The 20,082-nt window shown below is 32.9% G+C and overlaps 1 protein-coding gene across 1 annotated transcript in view; it reads right to left on the reverse strand.

Moving 5' to 3' along the window:
* Window positions 1–20,082, reverse strand: part of SI (sucrase-isomaltase) — a 102,816-nt gene that overhangs the window by 24,974 nt on the left and 57,760 nt on the right. Inside the window, exons 27-37 of the mRNA XM_003256396.2 lie at window positions 19,090–19,244; window positions 17,468–17,636; window positions 15,862–15,958; window positions 15,654–15,766; window positions 15,441–15,566; window positions 13,838–13,966; window positions 13,018–13,128; window positions 10,787–10,849; window positions 4,560–4,676; window positions 3,188–3,275; window positions 2,114–2,252 (exon numbers count right to left, since the gene is read on the reverse strand). Of these exons, the coding sequence (XP_003256444.1) occupies window positions 2,114–2,252; window positions 3,188–3,275; window positions 4,560–4,676; window positions 10,787–10,849; window positions 13,018–13,128; window positions 13,838–13,966; window positions 15,441–15,566; window positions 15,654–15,766; window positions 15,862–15,958; window positions 17,468–17,636; window positions 19,090–19,244 (1,307 nt within the window). The remainder of the gene's footprint in view (window positions 1–2,113; window positions 2,253–3,187; window positions 3,276–4,559; window positions 4,677–10,786; window positions 10,850–13,017; window positions 13,129–13,837; window positions 13,967–15,440; window positions 15,567–15,653; window positions 15,767–15,861; window positions 15,959–17,467; window positions 17,637–19,089; window positions 19,245–20,082) is intronic.

Raw genomic sequence — 20,082 nt, forward strand, 5'->3', positions numbered from 1 at the left:
CTGTGGGTGCTAAAAATTTTAAAAAAGCAAAACATTGAATTCATGTATATAGACAGGAGAAGGATGGTTACCAGAAGCTAGGAAGGGTTGTGTGGGGGTGAGAGGAAAGCAAGTGTTATGGTTTGGCTTTGTGATCCCACCCAAATCTCATCAGGGATTGCAATCCCCACCTGTCAAGGGAGCGACCCGGTGGGAGGTGATTGCATCATGGGGGTGGTTTCCCCTATACTGTTCTTGTAATAGTGAGTTAGTTCTCATGAGAGCTGATGGTTTTAAAGTATGGCAGTTCTCCCATCACTATCTCTGTCTCCTAAAGTCATGTAAGATGCACCTTGCTTCCCCTTCACATTCTGCCATGATTGTACGTTTCCTGAGGACACTCCAGCCATGCAGAACTGTGAGTCAATTCAACCTCTTTAAATTGCCCAGTCTTTAAATAAACATCTTTAAATTACCCAGTCTCAGGTAGTATCTTTATGGAAGAGTGAAAATAGACTAATACAGCAGGGATGGTTAATGGGTGCTATATATATATAGTTAGAAAGAATGAATAATATATACTATTTGATAACACAACAGGATGATAGTCAACAATAGTCAATAAGAGTTTAATTGTATACTTTAAAAAAAAACCTAAAAGTGTAATTGTCTTGTTTGTAACACAAAGGATAAATCTTGAGGGGATAAATACTTCTGTTTTCTATGACGTGATTACTGTGTATTGCATGCTTGTATCAAAGTATCTCACTTACCCAATATATATACCCACCTACTATGTGCACATGACACTTAAAAAAAATCTAAAACCTAAAAAGAAAATCTCCAAGTGATTATAATGTGTAGTCAAAAGCCAGGGATCTACAACTGCAGTGTCTAATATGGTAGCCACTAATTATCTATTATTTCATATTTAATTATTGTATATTACTTACTTAAAATCAAATAACTTTAAAATTCTACTCTTGAGTCACACCAGACACATTGTTCCATGGCCATATATGGCTGGTGAGTACCACATTGGCACCCAGAATTATAGACAATTTCTATGTATTTATTTATTTTTTCAGACAGGTTCTTATTTTGTTGCCCAGGCTGGAATGCAGTGGTAGGAGCACAGCTCACTGCAACCTCAACCTCCTGGGCCCAAGTGATCCTCCCATCTCAGCATGTCAAAGAGTTGAGATTACAAGTATAAGCTACTGTGCCTGGCCAGAAGATTTCAATCATTGCAAAACTTGTATTGGAAAGTGCTAATAAAGAATTGATTTTCAGTGAATGGTCTGTATTCCATCATCATTGGCCTTACATAAAAGTTTGTTAAAAATGCAGATAATTAGTAAGATCATTAATATTTGAGAAGTTCATTAAAAGTGCTCTAATTTACTAACAATGAATTTATTTATTTTATGTTTTTATTTTTATTTCGAAACAGAGTCTCGCTCTGTTGCTAGGCTGGAGTGCAATGGCACAATCTTGGCTCACTGCAACCTCTGCCGCTCAGGTCCAAGCGATTATTGTGCCTCAGCCTCTCGAGTAGCTGGGACCACAGCTCTGCACCACCACTCCTGGCTAATTTTTTGTATTTTTAGTAGAGATGGGGTTTCGCCATTTTGGCCAGGCTGATCTTGAACTCCTGGTCTCAAGTGATCCGCCCCCCTCAGCCTCCCAAAGTGCTGGGATTACAGGCGTGAGCCACTGTGCCTGGCTTGACAATGAATTTAAATAACAGATTTAGCCAAACGTTTGATGCTTTATGTCTTAATGTTATCAAATTATATGTTATTAATTCATTTATTAATATTAATCCAATATTATTTATTGAGCACCTACAATTGTCCAGGCACTATACTAGGCAAATAGAAACAAAATAAAAATGGTCTAGGATTTATTTTGGAATAGTATAAAAATTAGAATAATAACAATAAAGATATTTAGATAAATTAGATAGAAAGACACACATTTTTTCTAAATGCTATGAAGGAAGAAGTTACAGAGAACAATTGGGAAGTAAAGAGACGCAAGAGAAGATTGTCAGGACTGTTAAAATGATAGCAATAAATGTAAGATCCAAAGAATCAAAGAGTCAGAGAGGATAATTCAGAACATTGCTTACTCATGAGTAGGTTTCATTTGTGACCATCCATAGAGATTGTGAACATCGTAATGCAAAACTGATGTTCCATCACTAAGAATCTGCTCAGCTTCCATGCAAATTGTTCTGAAATGTAATCCATCGGTTCTTTTTGTGAGTTCTGGAAAGAATCAATGAAAATATATTAATATATTATATAGTGCCCTACAATGAAACGTGTAACTCATAATTATGTATTCCTTGACAAATAAATTAATCAGTGTTTTATAAAACCTATGTATATTTTAACCATTTGTATACTTTGTGTGGGTTAATTATCAACTTAAAATGGCCTGAAATTGCAACTGGATTACATGAATTAACAAAAACCTGAAAAATAAGTACACTCCTCAATGTCTACTTTTTCTAGTGCATATAAATGGAAAACAATGATTAGAGTTTTATTAAAAATTCACTTGGTATCATAAAGCCCAGAGTTTAAGGGCTAGGCAAATGTTATAACACTGCCTTTTGATCCACATTTTCTCAGTTTAAGATTTTTTTCCAGAGTTTTGCCATCACTTTATATGCTAATAGTTTGTGACATTTTCTGTCTGCATAAGAGAATGATGATGAATATGAAACATCACATTCATCTTCATTTCCTTCTATGTCAAAGGTAAACAGAGAAGTGTTAGTATTCTTTCCCTTATCCTTAGTAAAGAAACACTTATAAAAACTTCCTTTCAAAATAATTTTATTTTTTCTCTTAAAGAGTATTTAATATTTTTTGAATCTGGGAAAATTATTAAGCAAACCAAAATAACAACTTCAAACAAATTTAGAATTGTGTTTATGTAGATAAAATATATTCCTTGATTTTTTTCTCAAAATAGTGTTAAATAATATTGGTAATGGGTCAAGGTGTGGTCCAGTGTGTGGGTGGGTAGTGAAAATTGGGTATGTGAATCCTATTCCCTACATTCTATATATATCAAACTGATTATATATATATATTCTATATATAGCTAACTGATATATATCAGTTCATATTATATACCTATTAATATATAATAATAACATGATAATATCAAAGGCATACCAACAATATTGTACCTGGGAAATAAGGTGGATAATTTAGTGTCTGATTTCTGCATTGATTAGTAGTTGTTCCATTTACAAAACTTGATGGCTCATTCATATCCTTAAAAAAAGATGACAGAAAAAGGTAAACAAAAAATAAATTTACAATGTATATTCTGAAAAGAGCTAGTTCAAAAAGTAAGTAGGTTAACATATTTGAACAATGTTATATATACTCACTATTCTAAACAAACAAAATTGTGAAACATCTCAATGATATTAGTTTATCTCATTGTTTGCTTTTTTCAATCAGTTTCCTTTTGAAAAATAAAATGTTCTATTTTCTCTGTATTACGCATTATACCCATAAAAATTGTTTATTTTCATGTCTTTAAGACATTGCATTATAATAATATGTGCCCTATCATCTCCTTCCCCTCTACTCCTGCCCTGAGCCTGATATCAATTGCTTTTATTGGTAAAAGTACAAGATATATTAATAGTTTACAAATGCAGATAATTTCAAGAAGTATCTCTATTGAGTACATATCTCAGAATCTCAGTAGTCATATTTAAAAGAATCATGATCTAAATAAATAAGTCAGCTACCATTTAAAATGGATTGCCTCCACCTGAAAAAGATAATTTTCTCTGGATCCAGATGTCATTCTCTGGAATATACTTAAGAGAATCCCTTATAGCATATCAATTGATACATCTAATAAACATAGATGTTCCATGAATTTTTTAACAAAATATATGCTTTATACAATCTTATATCTACAAAGTTTCCATACAGTGACAACTGTATAAAGCTTTCTTCAATTTAAAAAATAAGTAAATTAATGCTTTACACTGGAAAAGTCAACAAAGTAAAAAATTTTACCTCCGGAAATTGAAATATATTACATAAAATTTTCTGTATTAAGCATTTACTTGTAGCAAAGTAAATTATTTTTATGCTATCTCAAAAAATATATTATTAAAAATCTTATTACTAACATTTTAAGGTTACATCAAAAAAGAAACTTTAAAAGGCAATGTCACCAAATTTAAGAAATTTTTATTTTTCACACAAAGGACTAATGGTTATTTAAGCCTGAGACTTATTCCTATATTAAATAAAAGTGAAATAAATATTTACAAGGATTTATTAATATATAGAATATTTTGCTTTTTGAATTTTGCAAGTTGAAAAAGTCCAGGAAATAGCATCCATACACATAAATTTTATTTTTAAAACTTAACTTTAGCAGTCGTTTGCATAAGAAAGTTCTGTGGGAGAAAAAAGTGGACTAGCTTTCAAATAAAATATTTTGTTGACATTATTTGAGCCAAGTACTAATTTTGCACAATCACTGCACAATAAATAGCTTAAAACATAGATTGTTCAAAGCTTACTTACAATCCACAAACCATCAAACTTCATCTTTTCATTGTAAAAGTCCACAATTTCTCTGGCCCACCACTCTGCTGTGGAAGTCCTGAAGAAATCTGGGAAAGCTACATGAGCTCTGGAAGCCTGTAAAACCAAAATTTAGGCTCACATGTGGAAAGTCTTAAGAGAGATTATATACATACAAATCTGAATGTATCTGACAGATTCACAAGTCATGTATGACTGATAATGAAGGAAATTGACATCAACCTTAATTACATAAATGTGTGTGGTTTCTTCCTCAACACTTTAATAAAGAGGGACGTCGGTGGAGATAATAGAGCCATCTTGGAATCCTATGTGAATTATAAAAGAACAGTTCAGAACCCACAAAAGCATTATTTTTAGTGCTTCCTAGAGTAATGGGGAAGCTTTTTTTCTCTGTTACTGCAGAGCCCATACTTCAGGTTTACCTTTGTGAAGCACAATGAAAGAGCAAAGGGCCATAGTATAAAGCCTGTTTTTATATAGCTTTCTCAATTCCCAGAACCATCTCACCACCCTAATCAACTGCTTCTTTTTTTTGTCTCTCACCTCTAACCCTTCCCATCCCAGCAGAGAAGAGGTGTTTTATTCCAATCTCTACTAAGAATATTCCCTACTTGCCAGTCGAAACAAAAGTTCCAGTGTCAGAGTAACTGTGCATTAGCAAAAGATTGACCTGCAGCTAAGTTAATTGGGTATGTCTCAAAAAAATGACATGACAACCTGGATGCTTTTTTGGCACACGTTAAGATTCTGTTGTAACTGCCTTAACAGTCTTCTCCATGAACAGGATATCGGAGGACATAAAGAAAATGCAGAGAGTAGGGAATACAGAGATTTACAAAATACGTATGATGGATTTTTTTTTTTTTTTTAAGATGAGTTTTGTTTTGTTGCATTTTTTGGTGTTTTAGATAAGTCTTGCCCACGCCTATGTCCTGAATGGTATTGCCTAGGTTTTCTTGTAGGATTTTAATGGTTTTAGGTCTAACATATAAGTCTTTAATCCATCTTGAATTAATTTTTGTATAAGGTGTAAGGAAGGGATCCAGTTGCAGCTTTCTACATATGGCTAGCCAGTTTTCCCAGCACCATTTATTAAATAGGGAATCCTTTCCCCATTTCTTATTTTTGTCAGGTTTGTCAAAGATCAGATAGTTGTAGCTATGCGGCATCATTTCTGAGGGCTCTGTTCTGTTCCATTGATCTATGTCTCTGTTGTGGTACCAGTACCATGCTGTTTTGGTTACTGTAGCCTTGTAGTATAGTTTAAAGTCAGGTAGCGTGATGCCTCCAGCTTTGTTCTTTTGGCTTAGGATTGACTTGGCGATGCGGGCTCTTTTTTGGTTCCATATGAACTTTAAAGTAGTTTTTTCCAATTCTGTGAAGAAAGTCATTGGTAGCTTGATGGGGATGGCATTGAATCTATAAATTACCTTGGGCAGTATGGCCATTTTCACGATATTGATTCTTCCAACCCATGAGCATGGAATGTTCTTCCATTTGTTTGTATCCTCTTTTATTTCATTGAGCAGTGGTTTGTAGTTCTCCTTGAAGAGGTCCTTCACATCCCTTGTAAGTTGGATTCCTAGGTATTTTATTCTCTTTGAAGCAATTGTGAATGGGAGTTCACTCATGATTTGGCTCTCTGTTTGTCTGTTATTGGTGTACAAGAATGCTTGTGATTTTTGTACATTAATTTTGTATCCTGAGACTTCGCTGAAGTTGCTAATCAGCTTAAGGAGATTTTGGGCTGAGACAATGGGGTTTTCTAGATATACAATCATGTCATCTGCAAACAGGGACAATTTGACTTCCTCTTTTCCTAATTGAATACCTTTTATTTCCTTCTCCTGCCTGATTGCTCTGGCCAGCCAAAATCGACAAATGGGATCTCATTAAACTAAAGAGCTTCTGCACAGCAAAAGAAACTATCATCAGAATGAACAGGCAACCTACAGAATGGGAGAAAATTTTTGCAACCTACTCATCTGACAAAGGGCTAATATCCAGAATCTATAACGAACTCAAACAAATTTTCAAGAAAAAAACAAACAACCCCATCAAAAAGTGGGCAGAGGACATGAACAGACACTTCTCAAAAGAAGACATTTATGCAGCCAGAAAACACATGAAGAAATGCTCATCATCACTGGCCATCAGAGAAATGCAAATCAAAACCACAGTGAGATACCATCTCACACCAGTTAGAATGGCCATCATTAAAAAATCAGGAAACAACAGGTGCTGGAGAGGATGTGGAGAAATAGGAACACTTTTACACTGTTGGTGGGATTGTAAACTAGTTCAACCATTGTGGAAGTCAGTGTGGCGATTCCTCAGGGATCTCGAACTAGAAATACCATTTGACCCAGCCATCCCATTACTGGGTATATACCCAAAGGACTATAAATCATGCTGCTATAAAGACACATGCACACGTATGTTTATTGCGGCACTATTCACAATAGCAAAGAGTTGGAACCAACCCAAATGTCCAACAACGATAGACTGGATTAAGAAAATGTGGCACATATACACCATGGAATACTATGCAGCCATAAAAAATGATGAGTTCGTGTCCTTTGTAGGGACATGGATGAAACTGGAAAACATCATTCTCAGTAAACTATCGCAAGGACAAAAAACCAAACACCGCATGTTCTCACTCATAGGTGGGAATTGAACAATGAGAACTCATGGACACAGGAAGGGGAACATCACACTCCGGGGACTGTTGTGGGGTGGGGGGAGGGGGGAGGGACAGCATTAGGAGATACACCTAATGCTAAATGACGAGTTAATGGGTGCAGGAAATCAACATGGCACATGGATACATATGTAACAAACCTGCACATTGTGCACATGTACCCTAAAACCCTAAAGTATAAAAAAAAAAAAAAAAAAAAAAAAAAAGATAGAGTTTTGCTCTTGTTGCCCAGGGTGGAGTGCAATGGCACGACCTTGGCTCACTGCAACCTCTGTCTCCCAGGCTCAGTGGATTCTCCTGCCTCAGCCTCCAGAGTAGGTGGGATTACAGATGCCCGCCACCACGCCCGGCTAATTTTTTGTATTTTTAGTAGAGACGGGGTTTCACCATGTTGGTCAGGCTTGTCTCAAACTCCTGACCTCAGGTGATCCACACGCCTCGGCCTCCCAAAGTGCTGGGATTACAGGCATGAGCCACCGCGACTGGCCTATGATGAATGTCTCTAAGAGTAGAAAGGGACTTAATTTTTTTTTTTTTTTACCTAAATGATTAATATTTTATTTATTTATTTATTTATTTATTTTTATTATTATACTTTAGGTTTTAGGGTACATGTGCACAATGTGCAGGTTTGTTACATATGTATCCATGTGCCATGTTGATTTCCTGCACCCATTAACTCGTCATTTAGCCTTAGGTATATCTCCTAATGCTGTCCCTCCCCCCTCCCCCCACCCCACAACAGTCCCTGGAATGTGATGCTCCCCTTCCTGTGTCCATGAGTTCTCATTGTTCAATTCCCACCTATGAGTGAGAACATGCGGTGTTTGGTTTTTGGTCCTTGTGATAGTTTACTGAGAATGATGGTTTCTAGTTTCATCCATGTCCCTACAAAGGACACGAACTCATCATTTTTTATGGCTGCATAGTATTCCATGGTGTATATGTGCCACATTTTCTTAACTGGGTATATACCCAAAGGACTATAAATCATGCTGCTATAAAGACACATGCACACGTATATTTATTGCGGCACTATTCACAATAGCAAAGAGTTGGAACCAACCCAAATGTCCAACAACGATAGACTGGATTAAGAAAGGGACTTAATTTTATCATCTTACCCATTAATTACATTTTACTCATAAGGACAGAAGGCTTGGTGGGATTATATTGAATATTTTCTATGCAAGAATCTCCCGCATGATAATTAATAACAAATGGTAGCGCCAGATCTTTTTTATTAATTTTCACTTTTCTGCTCTTTACATAATTCGTTTTTTAGTTTAACTTATTCTACTACGTGGCTGCTTCTATCCCTTAAATAAAATCATTGATTATATCCAGAAAATCAATCAGGTACATGTAATCCAACACTGTTGACACCTTTTGTGGAAGAGAATCCCAAGGGATTCTGCATAAGCCATTCTACATAAATTGACACTGTCCTCCAACACCTATATAAAAATCCATGCTTTTCTCTCTAATGGTACACAGTATTTCTCAAGAATAGTGGGCAGAACTCAAGTTGAAATAACACTTTTTTCCTCAATGACATAGTTCAGTAGGTTCAATTATTTGACTCCGTTTTAGAAGTAGTTTTGGTAAGTTTTAAGCTCCCAAACTTTTCACACTTCCCTAAACTTGTATAATTTAATGATTATAAATTCATCTGGCTAAAAGAAGGATCACCAACTCTTAGTTTTGTTGATATTTTCCATTTATTTTGTATTTTTCTTTTAATTTTTACTCCTCTAATCTTTATTTTCTTCCCTCTACTAACTTTAAGTTTATTCTTTTCCTCATTCATTGAGAGGTAATGTTAGGTTATTTATTTGAGATTTTTATTATTTTTAATATGGGTGTTTCTTGTTATACACTTCTCTCTTAGTACTGCTTTTGCTGCATCCCAGAAGTTTTGCTATGTTGTATTTTTATTTTTGTTTGTCTAAAGAAATTTTCTAATTCTCTTTTGATCTTTTCATTGTTCCACTGGCTGTTCAAAAGTGTGTTGTTTAATTTCCATGTATTTGTGAATTTACTTATTTCCCCTCTTTTTCTGATTTCTAGTTTAATTACATTGTGGCTGGAAAAGATAAACGGTGTGTTTTCTATCTTCTCACACTTTTTAAGACTTGTCTTGTGACTTAACACGTGATTGCTCTTAGAAAATGTTCTATGGGCACTTGAGAAGAATGTATATATGGCTGCTTTTGGGTGGGAAGTTCTACTTATGTCTGTTAAGTCCATCTGGCCTACAGTGTTGTTAAAAACTGCTGTTTCTTTGTTGACTTGCTCTCTGGTTGTTCCATTTATTATTGAAAGTGTGGCAACAAAGTCTTCAAATATTATTGCACTGCTGCTTCTCATTTCAGTTCTGTTAATGTTTGCTTTAAATATTTAGGTGCTTTCATGTTGGGAGCAAATATTTATAATCATTGTATCTTCTTAATGAATTGGCCCTTTTGTCATTATATAATGACTTCTTTTGTCTTTTTGTGACAGTCGTTGACTTAAATTTTATTTTCTCTGATATAACTATAGCCACTCCTGTTCCCTTCTGGTTATCATTTGCATTTAATATCTCATTCATTCCTTTTGCTTTCATGAATGAATGTTTAGGATGCTATACTGAGTGAAATAAACCAGTAACAGAAAGACGAATGTCATTTGATTCAACTTACATGAAGTATCTAAAACAGTTAAACTCATAAAAGCATAGGGTAGAATGGTAGTTGCCCAGGACTGTAAGTGGAAGAAAATAAGGGCTTGCTAAGAAATAGGCACAAAATCTCAATTATGCAAGGTAAATAAATTCTAGCGATCTGCAGCACAACATTGTCCCTATAGTTTACAATGATTTATTATATGAATAAACATTTATTAAGATGGTAGATCTAATGTTAAATGTTATTACTGTAATAATTTTTTTTTGTTGTTGTTGTTTTGTTTTGTTTTGTTTTGTTTGAGATGGAGTCTCGCTCTGTCGCCCAGGCTGGAGTGCAGAGGCACGATCTAGGCTCACTGCAAGCTCCACCTCCTGGGTTAACACCATTCTCCTACCTCAGCCTTCCGAGTAGCTGGGACTACAGGCTCCCACCACTACGCCTGGTTAATTTCTTTGTATTTTTAGTAGAGATGGAGTTTCACCGTGTTAGCCAGGATGGTCTCAATCTCCTGAGCTCGTGATCCACCCAGCTTTGCCTCCCAAAGTGCTGGGATTACAGGCATGAGCCACCGTGCCAGACCATAATTTTTTAAATAAAAGAATGATTGCTTGGACTAAATAAAGCAAAATATAAAATTGCTTAATAGGCTAACTGATACTTTGTTATTTACGAAAATTAGGTAAATTTGATCTAAATATGGTCTGATATAGATAACTTAAAATGGTCATCTATTTTTAAAGAAAAGCATTCAAATTTAGTTACTGATTAAAATAATCAAGTCTAAGTTTTGAATTTCTTTTCATTGTATAGTTAGCCCATGTAAAACTTACATTAACAGCTTCATCTTCAGTTAGAGTTTTATCTATTGTTATGTTGGGCAAATCTGGCCAAACCTACAAGAGACAAGACGAGGAAAAGCTGATCAAAACATAGTCAGCATGATATGATTGCTATGTAAATGAAGTGTAATGGAGTATTAGAGGCATATTATTAACTCAAAGTCTTCAGATCTGTAATCCCTTCAAATATCATTATTATTGACACACATATCATTTGCAAACTATTCCCATTTTCCATGTTAGTCTACTCTGTAATATGGCAAATACAAAATAGCATTGTCAACCTTTATGGTAGTTAGTGATGTTGAAAATAATACATATAACCAAAAGGTTCTGGTCAAAAACTAATATGAAAAATATAAGTTAAATTTAATTTAATATAGTATGTTAGAACTATTTCTAGAATTACTCCAGGGTTAAAAACTAAAAACAATAAATCTTTTTGTTTGAAAGGAAGAAAAGATCTGACTGAATAATGTCATGCTGAGTCAAACATCCCAATGATTTTCAGAATTAGTTCTAAATCCTCCTCTCCCTTCATCCCACCACTATTCCCAGCCTGACCTCATTGCCTACCAACATTTTTTTTCCTTCTACTTTGACCAGAAACACACAAAACAGAGATGAAATTCAGTTTGCTGAAAGCTCTGGAAATTTGGATCTATATTGTAGAAGTTAGAAAGTCATATATAAAAATATAAATAATCCATTAAAAAGGAATTATTTACAAGGGATTAGCTGATGGTAGAGAATAGTGCTCTAAAGGAAGGGGAGAAATGGTAGAAATCTGACAAAATGTGTAGAAATACAGAATGAGGAGAAAGTAGGAAGTTAAAAAGAAAAACCTTGTGGATTAATATGCCTCTCAAGTAGCTGGGGCTACAGGCATGCACCACCATGCCTAGCTAATTTTTAAATTTTTTGTAGATACAAAATCTCCCTATGTCGCTCAGGGTGATCTCGACCTCCTGGGCTCAAGCAGTCCTCCTACCTCAGCCATTCAAACTGCAAGCATTACATGCATGTGCCACTGTGCCCAGCCCTGTCTATATTCTTCACTCAGCTTTCTCTAATGTTAACATGCTATATAACAATAGTGAACTTATCAAAACCAGGAAATTAATGTTGATACAATACAATCAACATTTATTGAACATGTTTGCATTTCGCAGATTTAATCACTAATGTCTTAATTTTGGCCCAAGATTCAAAAAGCCTCTCACATTTCATTTAATTGTGTCTCTCATCATAGATTTTTTTATTTTTTTATTTTTTTGTTTTTTTGAGATGGAGTCTCGTTCTGTCCCCCAAGCTGGAGTTCAGTGGCTTGATCTCGGCTCACTGCAAGCTCCGCTTCCAGGGTTCACTCCATTCTCCTGCCTCAGCCTCCCGAGTAGCTGGGACCACAGGCGCCCGCCACCACGCCCGTCTAATTTTTTTGTATTTTTAGTAGACATGGGGTTTCACCGCGTTAGCCAGGATGGTCTCAATCTCCTGACCTCATGATCCGCCCGCATTGGCCTCCCAAAGTGCTGGGATTACAGGCGTGAGCCACCGCGCCCGGCCCTCATCATAGATTTTTTTGAGGGTTTTATCATTGCTCATTCTAGTTTTTACTTTGAGATTTTTTTTCTTGATTGCTTTATATAAAAGCCAAATCAAAATATTTTTGTAATATATTAATATATCAGGTCTGAATATACTTGCTTATATAAAATACAGTGAATTATACTTCATGATCTAAGTTTTAATTGTAAGGATAGCTGTCAAAACATGTTGTTGCTACTATTAACAATATGTTTTTAAGAGAAGTGAACATTTAAATAACTTGCAGTACAGAATAATGAATAGCCATCTTACTAATGGTAGTTTTATAATAAATTACAAGTGGTACCAATAAATATACTAAAATATATCTTAAAGATGAAACAAATCATATTTGGACATGTGACTTATATGAATTCTTTCTTTGTGTCTAATAATTTGGATTGAACCAAAGACTATACATTATTTTATTAGTTATTAAATCATTACATTTCTGTATAGCTCTCCTGAACATTTTTAACTTTTACTAATTAAATGGAAACTTTCATTGAAATATAATTTTTGTATTTATTCTATTTCAAGATATCGATTTAGTACCTTTGCCCAACAAATGCCAGGAAACTTTCATTGAAATATAATTTTTGTATTTATTCTATTTCAAACTATCGATTTAGTACCTTTGCCCAACAAATGTCATTGGTGTTTGGCCATTTGACAAAGACATCATTCTGCTGTCCTCTTTCAAATGCAGGGTAAGTCTTTGTTTCATTTCCTGAAATTGCTGGATCCTAAAATTAAAATGAAATATAAACAAGGTACACAGGAAAAAAGCATAACTACTTGGACAGTGATTATGAAGCATAAGTTTTCATTACTACATTATCATAATAATGTGCTCTCACATGAAATGACAAATGATATAAACATCAGTGTTCTAGCTATATTACCCTCCAAATTTCTTAGAAGGAAATTCTAAGGACTCTTAGAAATGCATCAGCTATCATTTCAAGCAAGATTAGTAGAGGTTTTTATTTTGTTTTTATTTCTATGGTGAGATATCTGGCTACCTAGCTTACTTCCTATAAGATAGTGATAAAAAATTATCCTCACTGAATCACCAATCTGAAGGCAAATTTTTAAATATGAAAAACATCAGAAGCAATCCCAGAGAATGAACTAATAATTGTATAAAAATAGAAAATCTACCATTACATTTTGATAACTCCCATAAATAGAGGCCAATTTGTAGCTTGGATGATAACTAGAAAACAGCTTGCCTTTAACTCAGCTTTGGTTTTAAATCTCTAGGGATATACCTAAATACAAACGTAGCTGATCACAACCCATGCAAATAAAATGAACTGCTAAAGGAAGAGAGTTTTAGATTTGTATTACCCAAAATTATATACTTTCTATTTTGAAACATTCCCCCCCCCCTTATTTTAGGTGAATTAATGGAAACAAGAAATAAGACTCAGATAAACTCCAAGTACTGACCAGGATAATAATGTATCTCATTCCTTCTCCTCTTATTTTGTCAACAAACTGAGGAAGGTCCTGGAATGCTTCACCAATTGTAAAGTCTAGCTGCCTTTCCATGTAGTCAATGTCTGTGTACTGAACATCCTGAAATATACAAAAAATCATCACAGTAGGGCAAAAAATACAAAATAGTAAGTGTATCATATTTTATCATACTTATAAAAGTAACAGCCATATGAAAATTTGAGTTCCTCCTCACTAGATCCTAAAAAGAATTAAGTGGTTTAGTGTTCAAGGAATAAAAGTAGCATGTAAAGATGTAAAGTATTCTAAGAACAACTTTCTGTAAATGTTCTGTTTTGTCAACAGTTCAGTTAGTCATTTTGATTTAGAGGTAAAAACTGTTCTAAATTGGTATATATTATGTGATCCTCAAAGGAAACAGAAAGACACTGAGCAATAGGATTTATGATACTATGAAATTAGGTTAAATGACAAATAGGACTTTTGTACAGTATATACAGAAAGAGATGTTGCTGTTTCTGGGAACTATACAGCAAATATTGGATAATTTCAAATAATTCTAATATTGGCAAAAGGAGTATTACCAATTACATCAATTACTATAATCTTGTTCTTGTAATATCCATCAAAGTCATTTTTAGGATAACAGCCCTGCTTATATAAGCAAGAATTGCTTTAAGATAGGTAATTGCAAATATGTTTAAACCAACAAATATTTGAATTATATCATGGAATATTCAATTTAAGCCTAAATACAAAATTTGTTAATTATTTTCTATTATTTGACATTATCTCAATTTCTTCTTCTATGTGTTATAGAAAGTATGGTCAATAATGTATATCTCCTTTTAAAAATAAATTTCCACTTGCATGTTTCTGTATTGTCAACATATATAATTAATTTCCTATACTAGTTATTCAGGAACCCTATATTGGACCCTACTATAAATACCAATGTCTTATAATGAGGTTTTTCTGATTTTTCTTAGAATAAACTGTTATACATCAAGCCTTCTATATTTTAATGTTTAGGTGTTATCAGCAGCATCCCTAGGATCCCTTAATTTTGCTCAAAAATGAGGAAATTCAGAGATTGATAATTTCTGGATACTTTGGAATATTTAGCTTCCTGAATATTGAGTGAATCTGTATTATATATTACAACTATTATCTATTCCAGGGCAAAAAAAAAAATTAGTTCCACCTCCAACTTGTTCTCTGGTTGATGATACAGATTTCTTATCTTATTGACGATACATATTTCTGTGTACTTTAACATGAAGAGAACATAGTGACTGCCTGTACAACCCGGAGTTTGTGAGGGGAAATCAAGTGCACAGTGACTTGTTTAGCACAACACAGCATGATAGAATTAGGGAGGGAAAAGGAAAAGGAATGGTATTTCTTCCTCTCCTTTATCAGTCTGACAAAGACACTGTATATAAATCTCATATCCAATACATAGGTGCTAGTAAAAAAAAACTAAGCATTATTACCAGCTGCTTAAATTAATTTTAAAGTACACATGTTTAATTATTTCATTCTACTTTTACATATTCCATATTTAACATTGTTTTAAAATTGATATACATACATAGGGGATTTTAGCAGCTACCATAGCGTCATATAATTCCTGAACCTCTGAAGTATTTGCATATCCATAACGACATAATTGGAATCCCAAAGCCCAATAAGCTGGCATGACTGGATGGCCAATTACCTTGAAAAAAAAATTCATGTGTGAACTAGAGGATTACTTTATGCTATAAAAATTTTTAATTTTTTTAAAAAAAATATGCAATCATACTTCATGGTATTGCTTTGTTGCAACTTCTGGAGTTGGGCCCAAAAACATATAAAAATCCAAGATTCCTCCAACTGTACGGTAAGTTAGAGCAGGAGTTGGCTGGAATGTAACATCTGGAAATCCAAAATAAGATTCCATTTTTATTTATGTATACTAGTTTATGAAAAAGTCACATAAATAAGAGACATACAGCAAATGATTGTTTTACCCATTGCATTGCTGTTGAGTAAGAAAACACCATGAGCATTGCCCTCCTCTTCCAGAGCCATGTAATAGGGATGAAATCCATAGGAATTAAGTTTGTACTGAAACATGAAAATTAAACACAATATATTTTAAGTAACAATAGCATGTGAATTTAATCAATGTTATTTTAAAATTTATTATATAATCGAGACTTGATATTTAAATTTCCCTGTTTCCCAACCTTAAACTATGCTTCAGTTAAAATAAATGTGTCCCCCTGGAAAATAATTGTTTAAATTTTTCCTGCTTTCGTGTAGTTTACAAATATGTTTCTATAATATTTTTATATTAATAGAAATTAATATACAATATGTAACAATTACAAATGCTTGCACATTAAATGATATAGAATACTATTGCCAATAGAGTAGTTTGGTTTATTTCCAAAGGTTATATGTTTAACTTATCTATAAATTGGTATTTTTTCCATAGTAAAATGTCCTAGAAATGATAAAGGTGATGAATACAATTAAACTGTCCAGAAAATATCTTGTTTATATATTTTATATTTATAAAACATTTAAAGTTTTATATTTATAAAATATTTAATTCATTGTTTCATACTGTAATCATAGTCAGATTTTATTAGATTATACACTTTTGATTCTTAATATATATAAAATTACCAGTGAAATAGATTTTATAGTAATTTATTTCTAGTAATATACAAAATTACTAGTGAAAGTAATTTTAGATATCAAGAATCAAAAGCATATTAGTCTAATAATATCTGTACAAATGCTGAAGGGATTTTAAGAAATCAGTTTTGGTAAAACGTATTCTTTCAAGTTAGTGTTAATAGAAAACAGCCTTCAATAACCTAAGTTTGGAGTATTATGATATAAATGCAAGCTGTTTGAGCACCTAACAATAAAAAATGCTTACAACAGTTCACAGACTTATAGTATGGTACTGAGTATATCCTTTTAAGTACACATCACATGTGAAAAATACAAATAGAATAATTTTTATTAAAATATATTTTTATGATATGTTTGGAATATTATAGATAACATTATTTGTTGTACAGTACATTAAATATTCATAAAATGTGTTGCATTAACAAGGCAAATCTTTGGAAAAAGTGTCACGAGTATATAAAAACACATTGTAAAGATGTAATTAGCAGTTTGGCCACATAAAATTACACAACTGCAACTGTGGGTTATAAAGGGAAAAAAGATCAAATCAGTACCTGAGAAGTAAAAAACAATCAAGGAAAATTTTAGGCAGTTATTTTCTAAAAGCTGGAGTAAAGGTAAACTTGACAGGGAATACAGAATCAGCATATTCTTTGTATGCATTTGAAACAGTTAAAGTAATGAGTCAAAGCCTGGCTTCTCACAGTAGTCAAGCAAATTGTTATCCATCCACTCCTCTACTTCCACCTGTAATTTATGGTGACTTTTTGGATTTGTTTCTCAGAAAATTGCTATAGCTGCTCTGGAGATCTCTAGCTAATGCCTTTGTCATTACTTCAATCCTAAAGCACAGGCCTATAAAGAAGTGGCTTGGATTCTACTCATGGTCTTAGTTGCCTCATGGAGTGGTCACATGTTGGTACCTACACCAGGGGGTTGGTCTCTTGTAAACATTCCCCAAGTATTCCAGTTCAGATCTCGCTTAAATGCTGTATGTTCCACTTCCCCAAAACCATATATATATTCTGATGGCAGGCGAGTCGATATTTGAATGAACTGGTCATTAAAAGCAAATCCAGGCAGCCAAGAATCCCAGCTGAAAACAAAAGAAAATAAAGCTATGTCTGTCAAAATATATGCAAAGTAGTATCACAAATAATAATGGTAATTCTTTCTTAGATTATCTAAAAATCAATATTTTTTTCTATATTCCTAATTATACCCAGGTACCAAATGGAAATAGATGATTAATCTAATACATTTTTTCTTTTAGCTAAGTTAAGGAATATGTAAAATATGTTTCATATACTTACAGGAGAATCATAAAATAAATAATATGATTGTACATGTTTTTCTTTAGACAAGTATTCCTTTTAAAAATAAAATTAATATGAAATCATAAATGACTTAGTAATGTGTGACCTAGAAATTAAAAGTTCTCAATTTTCCTGCTCCCTTGAGATAATCACAATACATTTTTTTCTACATATGGAATAAATATAAATCAATACTATAATGAATTTTAAGTTTAACGGATATTCAGATGTTGAACTCTCTCCAATTACTACTCCCAATTGTATTTTTCTTCCTTTATTTTATGTTCATAAAAATAGCTGTGTATGAAGAAATGTGTTACAAGAAACATATTATTATTCAACTCATTTGCAAGAAGAACATAAAGAGGAAGGAAAGTAACATTGGCAAGGAGAGGAAGCATAAGTATTACAAGTAATCTGGGCATATTTTAACTTTTTATATTTATTATTTTGGAAAACTAATCGAGAATAATGCTTGTTAAATGACAATAAATAATGCCCTTGCACCAGGATATTTTTATAAAATGACTTAGCTTCCCATGTTTTTGAACAAAAATATTGTCATAACAACAAAATTATTAAAATAATCCAGATATAGTTTTAGGTATTATTTGTACATATCTTGACAATACCAGAAAACATCCTGATAACATCATCTAAGGAATGGCATGGCAAACTTAAATTACATAAAATTATATTTTAATATATTATAGTTTATAGATCTTTTGAATAAAATAAAGACTACAATTTTAAAATTAAATGTATTCACTGTAACATAAAAATATATCTGGACTTACGTGTTGTAACTTATTTTCACTAATACCTGGCAGATAAATTATTAATTCTATCAGATTCAAGCACCAATAAACGATTTCAACAGTTTTAATAAAACATTTACTTCACTTGTTTCCGAATACTTATTTTTGCCAACACTCATCATGCTCTTTAAAAGAGGTTTTGGCTTTGGTTCTCAACTTGATTAGAAGAAGAGTCTGATGCTAATAGTGAAATTGAACACCTCCAAAGTGTAGATAAAATTGTGGGCCAATCCTTTAAAATGGTCCCATGGACTATGTTTAGCTAGAAATATTAAAATGGGCAAAGTTATTTAGCACGACTTAATTTTTTTTGTGTGATGCTACTCTAGGACAGTGAAGGCTGTTAATCATTTTACTTTTCCCTTCCTAAGCTAAAATTAAAATATCCTTTATATCAAATAATTCAATTACTTACATGACTCTTCCACTGCTTCTCCGTCGAATCTGGATGCCAAAAGGATTTTCCTTGATTTCAACATCATAAAGTCTGTCTTCATAAGTACTTATTGGGGTGGTTGGAATGTTTAACGGTACTGGTACTTCATATCTCTTGTTTTGGGGATCATAAATCTATTGAAGATAAGTAGGAAAAAAGTTTACTCTGCTGACATAGCATGTACATATCATGAACTAATTTAAATAATGGCTCAAACAAGAATATTTAGAATTTTTATCCATATAATTTCTAATTCTACATTCATGGTCCATATAACCGTATCAATATAGAATTCCACATACACATTTATAATGGGTCCAAACTGAGTACTACATTTTTGAACCTTTAAAAAATGTATTGTGATTTGTTTTCTATATAATAGGAAATCAAAACAAAAATTTTAGAGCTAAATATTCTATTGTATAGGTATACCAAAATTATTTCATGGTTAAAAACAGAAGTTGTTTCAATATTTTTTGTCATACATATGATTATACAATAAACCCTAATGCTAATTTATGTTTATTTATGATTTTATTTCTTCAGCACATTTCTTAAATACCACTAGGGTCTGAGTATACTTACCGTTTTAGGGTCTTTGATAACTATTGACAAACTGCTTTCCAGAATTTGTTTACTGATTAATATTCTCACCAAAATGTGTACTCTAATGCTAATTTATGTTAAATTAAAAGCATTTATTTTTCGTTGTTAATCATTTCATTTCTTACTTATGAGGTTTCATCTTTTTCTACATTATTATTCAGCATTTATGTTCCACTGTACTTTAAATTGCATTTTGATCCTGGAATTTTTAATGAGTGTAATTATGTTGATATTTTAGTTTCTTCTGTTAAATGTCTTCTTATGAGAGGTCTTGATATTTTTTCTTGATTACGTGAGTTGAAATTGCTTTCCCTACGTCACATCTTTATCAGATATTTACCCACTTTTGTCTTCTAATTGTTTATA

Source organism: Nomascus leucogenys, chromosome 11 (genome assembly GCF_006542625.1).
Source record: "Nomascus leucogenys isolate Asia chromosome 11, Asia_NLE_v1, whole genome shotgun sequence".
NCBI lineage: Eukaryota > Metazoa > Chordata > Mammalia > Primates > Hylobatidae > Nomascus > Nomascus leucogenys.